The following is a 21,461-nucleotide window of genomic DNA, read 5'->3' on the forward strand; positions in this document are numbered from 1 at the left end:
AGATCTCCTCAAGAGAAAAAGCTCTCCAGAACTGTATTCTAAAAACCCATACAGTTACACCCTATCAGGTGTGATCCAAGATTGCTGGTTGACCTACATTACCAGCTGCACATAATATTTACCATCATAAGGTTTTTCTTCAACACATACACACACTTGGTCCTGCTACAACCTACTGTAACAGAATCCACTATCCCATGGACATAGGAACGGCACAATGACTATGAGAATGGATCTGACTTTAACGGAGGCGCTATATATGTTGTTTGTCGATTTGTCTGTCTATGTTAATTGTTGTGGAGCGACGTTGTCGTCCCGGTTGTTGTATTGCCGTGTTTTTAATTGCACTGTAAACCGCATTGAGTCGCCTGTCAAGGGCTGAAATATGCGGTATAAAAGTGAAGCAAATAAATAATAAATAAATAAATATTTGGGGAGCTAGCAAAGGAGGGATAAAAGAGGAAGGAACATATTTCTCCTTTGCTTCCCCAAAATCCTTCCACCTCTCCCCATCCCAGTCCCATTTTATAGTGACACAAGTGTATGATTATAATTGACAGCTGGGCCCAAATGTGAACTTTTACCCCATAATAGAACAAAGAATGGTTGGAACACTGGAAAAAAATTGTTATCCCCCCCCCCCCCCGGATAATATTTGAAACCCAGTTTCTAATACAGAATTATTGCTCCTCCGCTGCAGTTGAAAGAGTGATATTTACTGATCCAGTATCCCAAATGAGAAAAAAGCAGTTCTATAAGGTAGATATTAGCTATGGCTTATATAATTTTTGTGACAGCTTGCTGAACGGATTTTGATCGAAATTTGAGAAGTCTTGTGATCCCATGCAATTAGGACAGAGAAGGACAACTTCCTGAGTATAGCACTATTGAGGACAGTGAAGCTGCCTTGTGTAACCTGCACCGTTTCCTTTGTCCTCATCTCTGTCAGTAATAACCGAGAGTTTGAAGTCTAGAAAGGTTTTGCAGTGGCATGAGCATTATTTTGTATCCTTTGAAGATTTGACATGGAACAGGAAGCACGAGTTTGGAGAGTGGGAAGATGCCACTTGAGCACTGATTTACAGAGAGATTTGGTATGATACAAATGCTGTCCGTGGAGAATGACCTCTGGCTTGCAGACGGGGAAACTGTTTTGCATCCTTCAAAGCTATCGCAGTGAGACAATTTGATAAGATTTGCATTACAAGCAAACAATAAACAAACAAACCTTCATTTATATACCACTCTAGCTCCCCGAGGGCAGTTTCCAAGTAACATCATCAATACATACAAAGTAAACAACATAAACATAAAGTTAACCGGACAATCTATATAAATAAAAATGTAATGTTCGTTTGTGGGATTAACAGAACTCACAAACCACTGGATGAATTGAGACCAAATTTGGACAGCATACACCTAACAACCCAATGTATGTCCTTCACTCAAAAAAATTGATTTTGTCTTTTGGGAGTTGTAGTTGCTGGGATTTATAGTTCACCTACAATCAAATAGCATGATAGAATTGAACCAGCTGGGGCATACAGGATTCCCATGACCAATAGAAAACACTAGAAGGGTTTGGTGAGCATTGACCTTGAGTTTGGGAGTTGTAGTTCACCCACATCCAGAGACTACCATGGACTCAAACAATGATGGATCTAGACCAAACTTGGCACGCATATTCCATATGCCCAAATATGAACACAGATGGAATTTGGGGGAAATAGAACTTGACATTTGGGAGTTGTAGTTACTGGGATTTATAGTTCACCTACAATCAAAGAGCGTTCTGAACCCCACCAATGACAGAATTGGGGCAAACTTCCCACACAGAATCCCCATGACCAACAGAAAATACTCAAGGCCATCCAGTCCAACTCCCTTCACCAGGGCAAGAAAACGTAATCAAAGCCCTCCTGACAAAGAGCCATCCAGCCATAGATATAGATAGATATGATTCGCGCACACACAGATATAGTATCATAGATTTGAAAGGGACCCCTGAAGACGGACAATTATATGTTGCATGTTCCAGAGTAGGCAAACAAGACAAACTCCACATCCACACTGACAAAGAAACAAGAAGTACTGTTTACCCACAAGCATAAAGAAATTACATATATTAGAAACCAATGCTTTCTCATTACTTTATTTTCCAGATCACCAGACTGGGCCACAGCAACGTGTGGCAGGGGATGGCTAGTAAAGCATTAAAAAAAATCACAAAAGCATATATATATATAATCCTGTCTGTTCAAGGCAAATTAGTGAGGCAGTTGAAGCAGACAGTGTTGATTCTGAAGAAGAGACGGCATTTCTGTTCCCCAGAGAAAATGTGGCTTTTCATAAGGATAGTGAAACTTCGGAGCTCCAGTTGGAGGCTCCTTCTGGGAGCTCCGAGCCTCTTGTTTCCCAGGGCAACCAGGCCTGGCAGGACGAAGATAATGAGCTAACTGGCCTTGAAGATGGTGGTGATTTGATTAGAGAGGATCGTTTGCAATTAAGAGTTCGGAGAAGCACACGCCTTGCCAACAAGAGTGAAGCTAGAGATCAACGTAATGCTTTCATGTTGGGGAAACTTATTTAATGATCTGGTCGAAGGGCATTCCCTGTCAGTCCAATGTTGTTTTTACCCTGTTAACTTCTGTGGAATTACGTTGGTTTTTGCGGAAAGCTTCTGGCTCTTTAGGACTTTGATTTTGATCCTGATTTTTGGAGACTTTGTCTTGCTTTACCAATGCTTTACCAATGCTTTACCAATGCTAAAGGACTATACTTCATGTTATTTGCCTTTGGAACCTGGGAACTTTGCATTTGCATTTAAGATTCTGTATTGCTCATTGAACTTTACTTCTTTATTTCTCTGTTTTGTTTTTGTTTTTTTCTCAATAAACTACAAAATCTACAGCCTTGGTTTGTGGTGGTGTCATGGGCAAAGTGAATCTATCCTGAGTTGCGACAATAACCTGCACCTTGCATTTGGCTCGGCAGCTAATAGACAGTCAGTGAAGCTGTTTTTAAATAGGCATTGTATGCTCCCTATTGTTTGCTCCAGTAAGGAGCCTGGCTGCCATCCGCTGTACCCATTGTACCAGTTGGAGCTTCCGGGCCATCTTCAAGGGCAGCCCCACATAGAGTGCATTGCAATAATCCAATCTGGATGTAACCACGCTGGCCAAGTCAGACTTATGCCCTTGCCTCTACAGTTAACTCCAGCCACTGCGAAAATGCAGCTCCAGAGACCCTGCCCAAATGAGAATTTGCTCCAGCTCTGCATATAAAATAGATCCTGTATGAAAGATACCATTATGCAGAGGTTAAAAGGTTGACAGAACTAGTTCTAAAGCAAAAATAAATAAATGAACAATTAAAAAATCATTTCCCATATCAATTACAACGGCCTGCTTCATATGAAAGGTAGGGTTGTATTAGGCAGGTGCATCTATTCATCCACTGGGAGCCTAAGGAGGCTGACATTTAGCAAGACACCTGCTCCCCAAGCAGTGTGCTTTGCCAGGGCTTCTCAATACCTGTGCTCATGATAGGGAGCAACAGGCCATAGAAATTCTGGGACAGAATCAGACGAAGAGCAGTTGTTTGGTACCAAAGAACTACATCTGTGCCTGAAATACGCATGTGGAATGACAAAATCTGCATGTGAAATGACACAGGAAAAAAAGGATTAATGTATACATAGTATGTTTTTCAGTTGCAGCATTTGTTTCACATGTATTGGTATACCTTCTGCAGACTAAGATCAGTGAAAGCAGCACTGAAAATATTGCCATACAGTGGTGAATAGAGTCTGCAGAATTTGAAGGCAAATAAATGTTTGATGGGAGAAACAGGTTATGTATAATGAAAGTGGAATGTGCAATTATTTATTTATTTATGTATTTTATTTACAATTTTTCTACCCCACCCTTTTCAATCCCCTAGGGGGGACTTTGAGCGGCTAACACTGGCAACAATTCGATGCTGCAATCACAATGTAACAACAATATAAATCCATAAATATGCAAAAGATTAAAACAATAACATTCATTATACAGTCAAGTAGCCGTTTCCATTATCACAACAATCATATGGTCCAATTCAGTGTCCAAAGTGCCGTTGTGCCTGCTAGCCAAAAGCCTGGTTCCAAAACCACAATTTCAGTTTTTCCCTAAAGGAAAGGAGAGAGGATGCTGATCTAATGTTGCTGGGAAGCGAATTCCACAAGCGGGGGGTCACCACCGAGAAGGCCCTGTCCCTCATCCCCACCAGACGTGTTTGTGAGGCTGGTAGGACCGAGAGCAGGGCCTCCCAAGTGAACCTTAAACTACGATTATGTATGTATGTATGTATGTGTGTGTGTGTGTGTCAGTGTTAAACCTTAACACCGTGTTACAGATGGCCTGAGTAAATCAGGAAAGGCATGACCCTGAGTTTGCAAGAGCCATTCATTTTGGGCTCTTTAAGATGTTTTGTTCATAGGGTTGCCATAAACTCAATCTGACTTGTTGTCAAATAACAGCAATAAAATACATCATCTGAACTCTGTATTTTGTTTTATTTACAGTATTACTACCTCGTTCTGGATCAGCTCACTTAAGATTAAACAAAAAACAAACAAATAAAGAGCTCAAGAGCTTACAATTAGAAATACATCATGCTAAAATGGAGCCCCCGGTGGCACAGGGGTTAAACCCCTGTGCCGGCAGGACTGAAGACCGACAGGTCGCAGGTTCGAATCCAGAGAGAGCGTGGATGAACTCCCTCTATCAGCTCCAGCTCCTCATGCAGGGACATGAGAGAAGCCTCCCACAAGGATGGTAACACATCAAAACATCCGGGCGTCCCCTGGGCAACGTCCTTGCAGATGGCCAATTCTTTCACACCAGAAGCGACTTGCAGTTTCTCGAGTCACTCCTGACACGACAAAAAAAAAATCATGCTAAAGTTGCAGTGACTGGGAAGGTGGATGAAGGTAGGCAAATTGTCACATTCACTTTAGCACTTCTTTGGTTCCTCAAGAAAAACCCCATGACCAATACTTTAAAAATAGAAAATTACTCTAGGAAGAGATATGTGCAGGCTAAGATGGGAGTGAATGTGTAGCATGGTTCAGGTCAAAGAGTTTGCATTTAACATGACTATTTTTTGTTATAAAGATGCAGAAAAAGGAAGAACTGGTTTACACCAAGGTCAGTGGCAGGTGAGTGAGCTGAGGATTGAGTGTCTGTATAAAAATGGTTCCTACATTTATCAGCACTCTCCCTTACATGCATCAACTGCATTATCCTTAAATATATAATACCTGCCTATATTAATAAGCTCAGTCTAAAAGCATTGCAAAAACAAATATGTGATCATGTGAATTCCCTGGATTTAAGGTTGTAATTTTGTATTTTGGAAAGCCCATTCAAGGGCACTTCACTGCTTATGCTTGCCTCCAGCAAGTGGTGAATGGGTAGGTTCCTTGAAGGAAACAAGTATGAATGACTTCAGGGAAAATAAATAACATTATTAATATGTGTGTATATAATTTTATTATTTATTTAACATGTCAGAGGAGAAGTGAGAATGCAGTTATAATGTATTAAAAACCACAAACAAAGTTTAAACCTAGCACTGTACTAAATGTCCTTTGACCAGTAGCTGGCCACTTGGAGTGTCTCTGGTGTCGCTGTAAGAAGGTCCTCCATTGCGCATGTGGCAGGACTCAGATTGCATTGTAGTAAGTGGTCTGTGGTTTTCTCTTCTCCACAATCGCATGTTGTGGACTCCACTTTGTAGACCTAAATAATTTTATACCCCCCCCCCCCCCCCGTGCTTGCCCATTTACTTATATAAGGTATCACCTCCCCAAGAAGCAGTTTCTATCTTCAATGGAAGTTACAGATATTTCTGATGCTTAAAAAATAAATTTAAAAAGCCTGAAATTATGGGCACCATGTATGTATATGTATTAGGCATGGGCAAGCCATGGTTCTAAATGGTTCTAAAGTACTTACAAAAGTAAAGTTCTGGTGGTGAAAACTAGGGGGCGCTGGTGCTTTCTACAGTGTTGCTAAAGTTCTGGTGGTGAAAAATTCAGAATTCTTAACAAAACTTTCAAAATTTCATTCTAAATGATAGTTCCTATTTGGTTCTGTCATTAAAATCGCCAATAATGAAATAATAATACAATTTTGAAAGTTTTGTTAAGAATTCTGAATTTTTCACCACCAGAACTTTAGCAACACTGTAGAAAGCACCAGCGCCCCCTAGTTTTCACCACCAGAACTTTACTTTTCTAAGTACTTTAGAACTATTTAGAACCATGGATTTCCCATGCCTAATGTGTATATGTCTTCAAGTCATCTATTGATTTATGGCATCCTCATGAATTTTTTGTAGTTTTCTTAAGCAAGGAATATTCAGAACTGGTTTTGCCAGTTCCTTCCTCTGAAATAGTCCAGTATATTTACCTGGAAGTTCTTGCTGATCTGAGTTAACAGTCCCATTAATACTGTAGAAATGTTACACTTTTAATAGCTTTTAATCACACATGGTATTTTATAGTCTTACAGATTTATTGCATGAATGATGAAGTGACAAAGATTTTTTTTTCCTGTGAGGACTGCAAATGGAAGAGATTGAAAGGCCGTGATTCAAAATTCATGTCCTCTTTTTCTCTGTCTGATTTAAAACAAATGTGATGAGCTTTCAACCAATTCCCTAGAGCAGCCTTCTCTGTAATTTGATAAAATACTCTAGCAGAGTATAGTCAGAGAGCTAACGTTCTGTAGAGTTATCTGAAATGAAATCTTTGCACATTTGATTTGGCATTAATAACTCTCTTCAGAACAACGCATGAGGAGTAGCCGCACAATGCGTTTATGCATGTATAATGTGTGTACTTCTTAGATGTCATGAATAGACTAATACAATTCTGATGGATATGACCATTAATGCTGTTTTAATTATTAAACTGATAGTATTTTGGGGTCTTTTCTTTAATTATGAGAAATAACCAAGACCAAAATCTTTGGAAGTTGAATGTGTGAGCATTGTAACAACATCTAGTGTAACTTCCTGCTGAACTGTTGCCCAAGTATGCTTTGTTTCCTCAACATTCCTTGTCCCTGTAATGTTGAGATCATAACTTTTAAATTGTCAGTTTGTAAGCAATGATCTCCCAGGGGTGCAGTGGGTTAAACTGCTGAGCTGCTGAAATTACTGACCAAAAGGTCGGTAGTTTGAATACAGGAAGCGGGGTGAGCTCCCACTGTTAGTACCAGCTTCTGCCAACCTAGCAATTTGAAAACATGCAAATGTGAGTAGATCATAGGTAACACTTCGACTGGAAGGTATTGGAGCTCCATGCAGTCATGCTGACCACATGACCTTGGCAGCATCTATGGACAATGTCGGCTCTTTGGCTGAGAAATGGAGATGAGCACCATCCCCTAGAGTTGGACATAACTAGACTTACTGTCAAGGGGAAACCTTTCCCCTTTTTATAGACTCAAAATACCTTGTTTATTTACTTACTTACTTTTTATCTTACGTAAACTGGCCTGGAAATCTTCGTACTAAAGAGCAAGACAGTGCTTTGACTTCAATCTTAAAAATAAGTATCAGGTAAAAAATAGTTTTGCAAAATTAGATGTGTAAAAGAACATATAAACACTGGCTTGGCAGTAAGAGAAAATTGTATGTAGCCATTTGGTCTTCCCATAGGCCATACCAAATATAATTTTCTACAGATCAGATCAAGAACAGCACGTAGCAGAATGCTTAGTATTGAAACTAAGTGAAAGCAGAGAGCTATGGAAAAAGGAGGGTTATATAGACAGAGGGACTTAATCAAATTTTGATAGCTTTTTTAAATGAAAGGAGCCCTTCCATTCATTGAATAATTGACCTAGATCCATCCCTGTACATCAGTGCTGGGTAATAAAGTAGGTTTGGGGTTAATTTGACAGTGACTGCCAAAGTTGCCATAGTCAACATACAAAACTGGAGGTGGCCAAATTCAATTTGAATTTTGAAACATTTAAATGTGATGGGGTGGAGGGCTACAGTACTCATAAAAGGTAACTTCTCTCTCCTGGAGGCTTTCACGAGAAACATTTTTTTTCATCCAGGAAGTGTGACGAGGTCAAAGGCTACATAAATAGCCACACATGATGGCATGCACCATGGTGCTCCACCCCCCAACGCTATGAGTCAGAGTTAAAATATGGATGATCTTCATTAAATTGCTCAATTTTTTATAATTTGCTTCTACCTACTTGTACTTCTACCCCTGGTCACTCAGCGAGGCAAACCGCTGAGCTGCTGAACTTTCTGTCCAAAACGTCTGCAGTTCAAATCCGGGGAGCAGGGGGAGCTCCCACTGTTAGCCCCAGCTTCTGCCAACCTAGCAGTTTGAAAACATACAAATGTGAGTAGATCAATATATACCGTTTCTGCGGAAAGATAATGACACTCCATACAGTCATGCTGGCCACATGACCTTGGAGGTCTCTACAGACAACTCCGACTCTTCAGCTTAGAAATGGTGATGAGCACCAACCTCCAGAGTCAGACACGATTAGACTAAACGTTAAGGGAAAAACTTCACTTTTATCTTTACCTTTATTTGTACTTTTGTAATTATTTTATTTATTTATTATTTATTTACTGTCCTTGTATACCGCCGTTTCTCAGCCTAACTGGCGACTCAATGCAGTTTACAACAGAATATACAGTACACAGTATACAATTAAAACCGTAAAAAACATAATACACAATATTTCACATAAATCACAATCCAATACATCTCCTAACTAAAATCGTGGTCCTATTGCATCATCCATATTACCAATCCGTAGTCGACACATTCATTGCACCGAATTAACCAAATGCCTGCTTGAACATCCAAGTTTTTAGTCTTTTTCGGAATACCATCAGCGAGGAGGCTGATCTTACCTCCATGGGAAGGGTGTTCCAGAGCCGAGGGGCCACCACAGAAAAGGCCCTGTCTCTCGTCCCCGCCAGCTGCACCTGTGAAGCAGGCGGGATAGAGAGCAAGGCCTCCCCAGAAGATCTTAGGGTCCTGGTGGGCTGATAGGCCGAGATACGTTCGGATAGGTAGGTTGGGCCAGAACCGTTTAGGGCTTTAAAGGCCAATGCCAGCACTTTGAAATGAGCCCGGTAGCAAATTGGCAGCCAGTGGAGCTGGTGCAGCAAAGGAGTTGTGCGCTCCCTGCGCTCCGCTCCAGTTAGTATCATGGCTGCCGACCGTTGGACTAATTGGAGCTTCCGAGCCGTCTTCAAAGGCAACCCCACGTAGAGAGCGTTGCAGTAGTCTAAACGGGATGTAACCAGAGCGTGGACTACCGTGGCCAAGTCAGACTTCCCAAGGTACGGGCGCAGTTGGCGCACGAGTTTTAACTGTGCGAATGCTCCCCTGGTCACCGCCGAGATCTGGGGTTCCAGGCTCAGCGATGAGTCCAGGATCACACCCAAACTGCGAACCTGCGTCTTCAGGGGGAGTGTGACCCCATCCAACACAGGCTGTAACCCTATACCCTGTTCGGCCTTGCGACTGACCAGGAGTACCTCTGTCTTGTCTGGATTCAATTTCAATTTGTTCGCCCCCATCCAGACCGTCACAGCAGCCAAGCACCGGTTCAGGACCTCGACAGCCTCCTTAGTGACAGGTGGGAAGGAGTGACAGAGTTGAATATCATCTGCGTACAAATGACATCGCACCCCGAAACTCCGGATGATCTCACCCAGCAGCTTCATGTAGATGTTGAACAACATGGGAGATAATATTGAACCCTGAGGAACCCCACAAGACAAAGGTTGTGGGGTTGAGTAGGAGTCTCCCAATAACACCTTCTGAGACTGACCCTCGAGGAATGAGCGGAGCCACTGTAGAACAGTTCCTCCAAGACCCATTCCCGTGAGGCGTCCCAGAAGGATACCGTGGTCGACGGTATCGAAGGCCGCTGAGAGGTCCAGCAGCACCAACAGGGACACACTCCCCCTGTCGAGCTCCCGGCGCAGATCATCGACTAAGGCGACCAAAGCTGTCTCGGTACCATGCCCCGGCCTAAAGCCAGACTGTGCCGGGCCCAGATAATCCGTGTCTACCAAGAATGCCTGGAGTTGTGAGGCCACCACACGTTCCAGGACTTTGCCCAAGAAGGGGAGATTGGAAACAGGCCGATAGTTGACGAATTGAGTGGGGTCCAGTGATGGTTTCTTCAACAGCGGTTTTATCACAGCTTGCTTTAAGCTGGCTGGAAATATGCCTTCCCGAAGGGAGGCATTAACCACCACCTTCACCCACTCGGCCAATCCCTCTCTGGCCTCCTTCAGAAGCCAGGATGGGCAGGGGTCTAGGATGCATGTGGTAGCTCTCATTCCTCCAAGCACCTTGTCCACATCCTCGGATTGAACCAATTGAAATGAATCCATCAAAACCGGACAAGCAGATGCTCGTGTTACATCCTCAGAGACTGCCGTTAATATGGTATCCAGACCAGAGCGGATCAAAGCGACTTTGTCTGCAAAGAACTGAGCAAAGGCTTCACAGCGAGCTGCCGAGTCATCAGGGCACCCATCCTGCATGGTGGGCTTTAACAGGCCTCTGACAACTCGGAACAGTTCTGCCGGACGGTTCTTTGCAGATGCAATAGTGGCCGCAAAGAAGGTCTTCTTTGCGGCTTTTATTGCCGCGGCGTATGCCCTTAGAAAGGACACGAACCGTGTTCGATTTGGCTCGCTCGGATCTGAACGCCACACGCTCTCTAGTACCCTCTTCTTTCGCTTCAACGCTGCCAGCTCCTCAGTAAACCAAGGAGCTGGTTTAGCTCGGCTACTCGAGAGGGGACGTTCTGGGGCGATCGTGTCTATTGCCCTAGTCATCTCCCCATTCCAGAGAGCGACCAGGACATCGACAGGATCACCAACCGAGGAGGCGGGAAATTCCCCAAGAGCCGTCAGGAATCCATCCGGATCCATAAGCCTCCTGGGGCGGACCAACTTAATGGGTCCTCCACCTCTGCGGAGGTTAGGGGGTGCAGTGAGTCTAAAGCTGACCAGGTGGTGGTCGGTCCATGGCAACGGAGAGATGGATAACTCCTCAACACCGCCACCTTCCTCCCATCCCTGACAGAAAACCAAGTCCAATGTATGTCCAGCACTGTGGGTGGGGCCAGATACCTGTTGGGACAGCCCCATGGTTGCCATGGCAGACATGAAGTCCTGAGCCGCTCCCAATAAGATGGCCTCGGCGTGGACGTTGAAGTCCCCCAGCACAAGTAGCCGTTGGGACTCCAATGCCAGGTCCGAGACCACCCCCGCTAGCTCAGTCAGGGAGTCCGTAGTGCAGCGAGGTGGACGGTACACTAACAGAATCCCTAAACTGTCCCGGTCACCCACCTTCAGGTGGACGCATTCAAATTTTGTTGACTGCGGGATGGGGCCCCTGGTCAGACGAATGGAATCTCTATAGACCACTGCAACCCCGCCTCCCCGCCCTCCGGATCTCGGTTGGTGCTGCACAGAGAAGCCTGGTGGACAAAGCTGGGTCAAATTCACTCCTCCAGCTTCATCCAGCCAGGTCTCTGTGATGCACGCCAGATCTGCCCGTTCATCCAGGATCAAATCCTGGATGAAAGCTGTTTTACCATTGACAGATCTGGCGTTCAACAGCACCACCTTCAACCCGGCGGGACCGCCTTCCTGGTTACACCAACTTCCCACATCAGGAGACCGCTTTGGAATTACTAATGTTGATCCACGTTCCCTAGGCCGAATTAAAGGTCTCCCTTTCCCGTATCTCCCCCTCCCCACCACATTTCACATTGTGAAATATTTTTGACCATATCAATAGTGCTCCTCAAAGGTGCAAAGATGTTAAATGACCAGACGGGTAAATATCTCCTTTGAAATATCAGTCTCCTTGATCAAAACAAAGTTTAAGGTTAATGGCAACTGAAATGGAACAATAGCTGCTTCCCATCATTTTCTCATTAGTGTGCCATGTGCTCTTAAATTGATATTTTCTTTTTTCTCTGCTATGTCTTTTGAATTATACCACTGAGAAATCAAACTTATGTTTTCTTCCACATTGAGGTAGAAAGGCACAGTATATGTTGCTGTCCTTTTATCACCTTTTATCTCTTTTGTCAGATGAGATTCAGACTACATCCTCTTTAAAAAGTTATCCCTCATCTTCTTTTAATCCAGCTCTTCTTTAACTCTTAACTGAATTACCCTTCTTCCTAATAAGATGTTTGTTCCAATTCTAAGTACTTCGCTCTCTTGATAATGGCTCATCAGTCACTGCCTTTTGAAGTATTAATTCATGGAAACAACCACTGAAACGGTGCCTGAATTATGTTTGGTGCTCTTTATTTTCTCTGTATACATGTTGAATTAAATCTTTGAACCTGCATACATTATTAGCAGCTTGCATATGGCTCCACTAAAATACATTATGAAGATATTAACTCCATTGTTTAAAATATCCCACTCCATATCGGAATAGCTGGATTTAGCCTGTTGACTGTTGGATACTTGTCATCAAAAGTAAAATGGCTAGACATGGCTAGACATTTGCTACGCCTGGTTCTTGCAAATATGTCATTTTGTGTGCATTGCCCCATTCCTTGACAATTTTATCATCTGTGATATCTGTTGCACTAAGCGCATTTCAATCAAGTCCAATGCAGAAGACACAATAATGTTGCATCCAGGCAAGAGGGAAAAAACAGAAAAGCTTTACTCTTATCAGCAAAGTTAATACATAAACTTGCAATATTACAAAGAGTGCAACAAACTTACATAGTATTTGTCAACAATACAGAATAAGGCTTCTTCATCTTCATCCAAATGAGAGAACAATAGAAATGGTTGAGCAAAATACCTGAGCAAAGGTGTCACATTGCTAGGGCTCTACCTTGTTTAGGTAGAGATGAATCAAACTCCCAGTTTCAACAAACAGTTTAATTAAAACAGCACTTACTTGCTGGCTGTTTTTATAGTCCAAAATATAAAACACAAAGATAGCACACAGCTACAGAATAAACAAAAACTGATAGCAAAAACAGCTTTGTAGTCAAAAGGGTCCAGTCCAATGGTCAAATGCCGAGAGTTCAATAAACAAAGCCCAGGGATCAAGACTCTATACCATAGTCAAAAGCCAGTCCAAAGGTTCAAGGATTCCAAGATTACAGGAGACAGGTCAGGACAGACATGTAGCCAGGGAGGAGGGGCTTGGGGGGCTTCAGCCCCCCCCCCCCCGAAATTCTCATAGTGGTCTGCAAGAAGGCCTTACTGGTACATTATTTAAACTGTTATGTTTATTAATATCATGATCTGATCACCATGCTCAATATATCCCATATGCATGGGAGTATTGGGGTAACGATACAAAAGGTTTGCTAGGGTAGACCCTCTTTCACTCAGCCCCTCCCCCGAACCAAACTCAGCCCCCCCCCCCCGGAAACAAAATCCTGGCTACGGGCCTGGGTCAGGATACCAACAGACCTGGGGGGGAAACCAACAACATCCACCACCAAAATACAACAGATACCTTTCTCAAGTCTCAAAGTTAACTCCTTAAATCCAGTAACACCCAGCTGCAACCCATCTCCTGCACACCTCCACCCTTAATTGCTTTCACCCATGAACTCCCACTTACAGATCATCAAACCCTCTAGAACTAATACTCACATTAGCCCTTCCATCACCAACCACCATCAGCTGCAGACCATATGACAAAAGGCTCCTCAGAGCAAAAGCTGAACTGTATTCTAAAGACCATATAGTTATACACCACCAGGTGTGGTCCAAACTTACTAGTTAATCTACACTAACAGCTGCACATAATAATTAACAGTATAAGGTTTTCTTTAACACACACACACACACACACTTGATCTTCTTGTGACTTACTGTAACAATATCCTTTTCTCCTCATTTAAAAAATTGACCTTTCTCATTTCCACCATTTGATACCCAACTGTCCTTTTTAAATCATTCTTATTGAAATATTATTTCCTTTTTTCATGTCAGGAGTGACTTGAGAAACTGCAAGTCGTTTCTGGTGTGAGTGAATTGGCAGTCTACAAGGACGTTGCCCAGGGAATGCCCAGATGTTTTGATGTTTTACCATCCTTGTGGGAGGCTTTTCTCATGTCCCCATATAGGGAGATGGAGCTGACAGAGGGAGCTCAACCCGCTCTCCCTGGATTTGAACCACTGACCTATGGGTTCAGCACAAAGGTTTAACCTATTGTGCCACAGGAGTTCCATATTATTGGCTAATTTTTATTGAAAACTTTGCATTCTTTTGCACTTCACCCTTTTTGGTTCCCATGTATTAATAAGCATTTCAATGCTCTCCGTGGAATGATGACACAATAATGAAACAAGAATGTACCCATGATATCCTTTTAAAGATGTCTGAAAATGGAGCAAAAACCATGAGTCAACATACATTTGCAAAGCAGTCCCACCATAAATAAAAAATGAAGCCCATTAGTTAAGGTCCATTAGGAGAGCCTTATTGCTAGGAATGATGCTATCTGCCCAGGCAGGCTTACTTAATCTGATGTCCTCTACATGTGTAGGACTGCATCTGTCCTAGTCATGTTTATTGGGGATGATAGTAACTGCAGTCCGACATAGCTTAAGGGCAATTGTTAGTGAAAGCCTCTCTTAGGCTACGTTATCCAGAGTAGGAGCAAGAAGCTTCCTTAGAAGATATGACGCTATGCTCAACTCACGCAATATTATTTATAAAGGATATGGTGATGTAATTCTGAGCAGTAAAAGGTCGTCCACAACTGTTAATTTTACAAAAGAAATGTATTTGTCTTCATGGGTCAAGACACATGGGTCAAGTGATGTGGTATTTGTGAGACTTTTCTGTTCTAGGGGATAATATCATTCTGCCAGTTTTGACTACTGGGCAGGTGGATGGGTATGGAGAATGGCAAGAGAAAATGTAGGCTTGTTCCTCTGCTTCAGAGTTCTGCTTCTTGGATGGCTCATCAGAAGCCACATGGTTTTTCTTCAAAGGCCAAAAGAGAGGCTGGCTGGCAAACCATAATGGCCAAGAGGCGCTCATCTCCTATCTAGGCCTGCCAGACATACTTCACCAATGATAGCACGTTCCATAAAAGGGTGCATTAGCAGACGCAATCTCTGCTATTCATCTTCATTTTAAACACTTATCTGTGTATTTCCTGAGCACCTTCCATACCATTGGTTGAGGTACCCCTAACTCTTAGCTAGCTCTGTTTGTGGTGGCTGTTTGTGCAATTACTGTTTGTGCAGTGTTGGTTTCTAATATATGTAATGTCTTGATGCATGTAGGTAAACAGTATTTCTTGCTGCTTCTTCGTCAGTGTTGATGTGGAGAGTGTCTGGTTTGCCCACCCTGGAACATGCAACATATCATTGTCCTTCTTTAAGGGTCCCTTTCAAATTATGATACTATATCTCTCTGTGTGTGAATCATTATCTCTCTCTCTCTCTCTCTCTCTCTCTATATATATATATATATATCTATGGCTGGATGGCTCTTTGTCAGGAGGACTTTGATTACGTTTTCTTGCCCTGGTGAAGGGAGTTGGACTAGATGGCCTTAAGTATTTTCTGTTGGTCATGGGAGTTCAGTGTGGGAAGTTTGCCCCAATTCTATCATTGGTAGGATTCAGAATGGTCTTTGATTGTAAGTGAACTATAAATCCCAGCAACTACAACTCGCAAATGTCAAGGTCTTTTCCCCCAAAACTCCACCAGTCTTCACATTTGGGCATATTGAGGATTCATGCCAAGTTTGGTCCAGATCCATCATCGTTTGAGTCCACAGTGCTTTCTGGATGTAGGTGAACTACAACTCCCAAACTCAAAGTCAATGCCCACCAAACCCTTCCAGTGTTTCCTTTTGGTCATGGGAGTTCTGTGTACCAAGTTTTGTTCAGTTCCATCGTGGATGGAGTTCAGAATGCTCTTTGAGTGCAGGTGAACTATAAATCCCAGAAACTACAACCCCCAAATGACAAAATCATAATTTTTTGAGTAATGAGATAGACTAGATGTCCCCTGTCACACGTTGCTGTGGCCCAGTCTGGTGATTGGAAAATAAAGTAATGGGAAAGTGTTGGTTTCTAATATATATAATTCCTTTATGCTTGTGAGTAAACAGTATTTCTTGTTGTTTCTTTGTCAGTGTTGATGTAGAGAGTGTCTGGTTTGCCTACTCTGGAATATGCAACATATCATAGTCCTTCTTTAAAGGTCTCTTTCAAATCTATGATACTATATCTGTGTGTGTGAGAGAGAATCATATTTATCTATCTATATTTATGACTGGATGGCTCTTTGTTAGGAGGGCTCAGATTACATTTTCTTGCCCTGGTGAAGAGAGTTGGACTGGATGGCCTTAAGTATTTTCTGTTGGTCATGGGGGTTCTGTGTGGGAAGTTTGCCCCCAGGCATGTAGCCGGGGGGGGGGGTGTGTGGCTCGGGGGGCTTCAGCCCCCCCCCCCGAAATTCTCATGGTGGTTCGCGAAAAGGCCTTACTGGTGCATTACTTAAACTGTTATGTTTATTCATATCATGATCTGATCACCATACTCAATATATCCCATATGCATGGGGGTATTGGGGTAATGATACAAAAGGTTTGCTAGGCTAGACCCTCTTTCACTCAGACTCAGCTCCCCCTGAAACTCAGCCCCCCCGAAACCCCGTCTGAAAAAAATTCAGCCCCCCCCCCCCCCCCGAAACGAAATCCTGGCTACGGGCCTGTTTGCCCCATTTCTGTCATTTGTGGGTTTCAGAATGCTCTTTAATTGTAGGTGAACTATAAATCCCAGTAACTACAACTCCCAAATGTCAAGGTCTATTTCCCCCAAACTCCATCTGTGTTCATATTTAGGCATATGGAATTTTTGTGTCAAGTTTGGTCCAGATTCATCATTGTTTGAGTCCACAGTGCTCTCTGGATGTAGGTGAACTACAACTCCCAAACTCAAGGACAATGCCCACCAAACCCTTCCAGTGTGTTCTGTTGGTCATGGAAGTCCTGTATGCCATGTTTGGTTGAATTCCATCATTGGTGGAGTTCAGAATGCTCTTTGATTGTAGGTAAACTATCAATCCCAGCAATGACAATTCCCAAATGACAAAATCATTTTTTTTTTTAGTGGAGGACATCAATTGGACTGTTAGGTGTCTTGTGTCCAAATTTGGTGTCAATTCCCTCAGTGGTTTTTGAGTTCTGATGGTAGCAAGAACTAACATTACATTTTTATTTATATAGATCAGTGGTTCTCGACCTTCCTAATCCCACGACCCCTTAATATGCTTCCTTATGTTATGGTGACCCCCAACCATAAAATTAGTTTCATTGCTACTTCATAAATGCCATTTTGCTGCTGTTATAAATAGTAATGTAAATACCTGATATGCAGGATGTATTTTCATTCACTGGACCAAGTTTGGCACAAATACACAATACACTCAAATTTGAATACTGATGAGATTGGGGGAGGGTATTGATTTTGTCCTGTGAGAGTTGTAATTGCTGGGATTTATAGTTTACTTACAATCAAAGAGCATTCTGAATTGAATCGAACTTGGCATACAGAACTCCCATGACCAACAGAAAATACTGGAAGGGTTTGGTGGGCATTGACCTTGAGTTTTGGGAGTTGTAGTTCACCTACATCAAGAGAGCATGGTGGACTCAAACAATTATGGATCTGGACCAAACTTGGCATGAATCCTCAATATGCCCAAATGTAAACACTGGTGGAGTTTAGGGAAAATAGACCTTAACATTTAGGAGTTGTAGTTGCTGGGATTTATAGTTCACCTACAATCAGTGAGCATTCTGAACCCTACCAACGATTGAATTGGGCCAAATTTCCCACACAAGACCCCCCATGACCAACAGAAAATACTGTGTTTTCTGGTGGTCTTTGGTGACCCCTCTGACCAGGGCCATAGCCAGAAAAAAAATTCGGGAGGGGTTGAAATTTTTTTGGGCTGGTTGAAAATTTCGCAGGGTGGTGGGTTTGAAACCTACCTCCTAGCTCACGCTGAAGCAAAGAGCACAGCAGGGGGCAGAGCAGCCTTCAATAGCCTGCAGCTCCGCCCCTGTCAACCACCTCCACCAAGTCTGGCCTCCTTAATGAGAGCATTCAACCCCCCCCCCCCCAAAACTTGGTTGATTCACTACTGTTCTGTCGCGCGCTGGGCCTGTAAATAATTGTCTTTAGAACAGGATATGCAACCTTTGCCCAGCGGGAAGCCAGGGGGCCTAAAGAGAAGTTCTCAGAGGTTTCCACCACAAACAGTCTTTAGATGGCTTGAGAAGTACAACAAAGTCTTTTATTAATGAACAATCAAACAGAAACTTCTCTTGTCTCCAGTAAAGTTAAGTAAATGAATCCAGGCTTTTATGCAACTGGTGAATTCCTAGTCTTGCCCATGAAGGACAGGCAACTGTCTTCAATAACTTCTTCTTTAAAGGAAAATCCCCATTTTAACTTTTCCCAGGCTGACTGTAATCTAACCCTTACTGATGTGGGCTCCGTTACCGGGTCGAACTGCGTCTCGAACGCCAAATTGACCTACCAGCAAGGCAGTAGATGTTCTCCAGCTGGAGTTCTTTGGTCTTTAGGGCTGTTTTCCTGGAAATTCTTTGGAGACTCTTAAGATCTTTCTCCCCCAGAAGGTCTTAAGGGTTGAAGCTTTTGTACAGGGGAAGCTTGCACACATCCTATACATAAGCTTACCTTGCTGAGACTAACTAAAAATGGCTCCCTTCCCTTCCCAATTGCCCTGAGCAAGGGGCGGGACCAAAATTTAACAATGATGGACAGGTGACTTGCCCTATGACTGCAACCAAAGAAGCCACCTATCTGCAGAGTCCCTGAAACCTAGACTGCAAGCAAACATTTAATACAAAGCAAATAAAGTTGGAGCTCCTGGTACAGCTGTACCAGAACAACTACATCGGCTATTGCTGCAAGTAATGACAGTGTGAATAAATTGCTAATATTTGCTTGAGATGGTGCTTGCAGTTCTGGAGGGACTCTTGATTTTTTGCATCTCATAGACTTAGCATGGGGATTGGGTTAACCAGTTAAAATTCATGAGTAAACCAGGTTTTTTAAAAAAATCTGAAACATTTCGGGGGAGGGGTTGAACCCCTAAAACCCCCCCTCGCTACGGGCCTGCCTCTGACACCCCCTTGCGACCCCTCCATGGGTCCCGACCCCCAGGCTGAGAAACACTGATATAGATGATGAGGAGGAAAGGAAAGGGCCTGAGGCTGTTAGGCATTGTGGGAGTTGAAGTCCAAAACACCTGGAGGGCTGAAGTTCTCCCATGACAGGGTTAGAATGTGGTCATGGTCTTGTATGCCTTGGGAAGTTGGACATCTCTGGCATAGGCAGCATGGGCTTTGTGTAGTCAAGCAAGAGAAGGAAGACAACCAGTTTGGGGGGCGTGAGAGTTTTTGTGGGGTCACCACAAGAAATGAGACAGAGGGCGCCTTTTCCACAGAAGTGGAGACGCCCTTGAGGTAGGTACCAAGAGTCAATGAGTGTCCACCTGTGTGAGAGAGAGAGAACGCGCGCGAGGGAGCGCGTGAGAAGACAATATCATCTCGAGCCCCCCTTTTTTCCCGCCTTTTTCTGCCACTGAGGGGAGGGGGGAGAATGGGACGTGCCCGAGCCTTGCATCTTCTCTTGGTGCGTCTCGTGCGTCTGTGCGAGAGAGGGAGGGGGGCGGTGAGGGAGTGTGTGTCGCCTCCTCAGCAGCAGCAGCAGCATTGGAGGGAAGGACAATCCCGAGCAGCAGCAGCATCCAAACAAGCCTTCTGTGGGGAAGGGAAGAAGGATTGAGCGGAGGGAGCAGCAGGAGGAGCCCCTCGCCCAGGAAGCCGCCGAGGTGGTGGTGCTGAGGGAGGACTCCCGGGGAATGCGGCAGTGAGGGAAGGAGGAGGAGGAGGAGGAGGAGGAGGAGGAGGAGAAGGCGCCTTCCCGTTGGCTTGCCTTGTCGAAGACTCCTCTCCGCTTGCCTGGCTTGGAAGGAGACGGAGCGCGCGCCCTCGCCCAGCCTGGCCGGGGCTGAGTGAGGGGCTGAGGAGGCGCCAAGCAAAGAGGGGCACCGGAGAGGCAGCAGGAGCATCTCTCTTTCCATTGGCAGCCCTAAGGAAGGAGCAGGCGCCATTGCCAGGAGGCTTAGCGCCGGGGGGCGTCCTCCTCCTCCTCCTCTGCCTGCACCCCTTCCCCTTCCTTTGCCCCCACAGGATGCCTTCCTCCGCCTCCCCCCGCCGGCCCAGCCCGGCCCCTCCGCCCGCGTGGCCCTTGCTCCTGCTCTTCCTCCTCCTCATCTTGGCCTCTTCCTCCTCCTCGTCGTCGGCCTGGGCGCGGAGCAGCTCCCGAGCGCTGTCCGGGATGCCCCCTTCTTCCTCCTCCAGCAGCACCCCCATCGCCATCATGGGCTTGATGCCGCTCAGCGACGCCGTGGAGAAGGGCAAGATCGGGCGCGGGGTGCTGCCCGCCATGCAGCTGGCCATGGAGCAGATCCTCAACGAGTCCTTGCTCAGCCCTTACGCCCTGGACCTGCGCTACTACGACACCGAGGTGAGGCCGGCACCTGGGGAATTGGGAGCCAGGGCAGCTAGGCAGGGAGCCACGCCAGGTCTCCACAGCCCCTTCCGCACAGCTGGATCCAATCCACACTGAAGCGGGTTATCTGGCAAGGTGGACTCAGGCCCCTTCCGCACAGCTGGATGGAATCCACACTGAAGCGGGTTATCTGGCAAGGTGGACTCACTAAGAGCCCTTTCACACAGCTGAATGACATCCATTCTGAACCGGGTTATCTGGCAGTGTGGACTCAGGCCACTTCCACACAGCTGGATGAAATCCACACTGAACCAAGTTATCTGAAGGTGTGGACTCACTAAGAGCCCTTCCGCACAGCTGAATGAAATCCACACTGAACCGGGTTATCTGGTAGTGTGGACTCACTAAGAGCCCTTCTGCACAGCTGGATCAAATCCAGACTGAATGGGTTATCTGGCAGTGTGGACTCACTAAGAGCCCTTCTGCACAGCTGGATCAAATCCTCATTGAAGTGGGTTATCTGGCAGTGTAGACTCAGGCCCCTTCCTCACAGCTGAACCGGGTTATCTGGCAGTGTGGACTCACTAAGAGTCCTTCCACACGGATGAATAAAATCCACACTGAAGAGGGTTATCTGGCGGTGTGGACTCAATAAGAGCCCTTCTGCACAGCTGGATCAAATCCACACTGAAGTGGGTTATCTGTCAGTGTGGACTCACTAAGAGCCCTTCCACACAGCTGGATCAAATCCACGCTGAACTGGGTTATCTAGCAGTGTGAACTCACTAACAGCCCTTCCACACAGCTGAATGAAATTCCACATTATCTGCT

The 21,461-nt window shown here is 44.6% G+C and overlaps 1 protein-coding gene across 1 annotated transcript in view; it reads left to right on the forward strand.

The window, feature by feature from the left end:
• The first annotated feature begins 19,912 nt into the window (after window positions 1-19,912).
• Window positions 19,913-21,461, forward strand: part of GABBR2 (gamma-aminobutyric acid type B receptor subunit 2) — a 418,186-nt gene continuing 416,637 nt past the window's right edge. The window contains exon 1 of the mRNA XM_060774637.2: window positions 19,913-20,645. Within this exon, the coding sequence (XP_060630620.2) occupies window positions 20,310-20,645 (336 nt within the window). The 5' untranslated portion in view covers window positions 19,913-20,309. The remainder of the gene's footprint in view (window positions 20,646-21,461) is intronic.

This window comes from Anolis sagrei, chromosome 4 (assembly GCF_037176765.1).
Source record: "Anolis sagrei isolate rAnoSag1 chromosome 4, rAnoSag1.mat, whole genome shotgun sequence".
NCBI classification, from domain to species: domain Eukaryota; kingdom Metazoa; phylum Chordata; class Lepidosauria; order Squamata; family Dactyloidae; genus Anolis; species Anolis sagrei.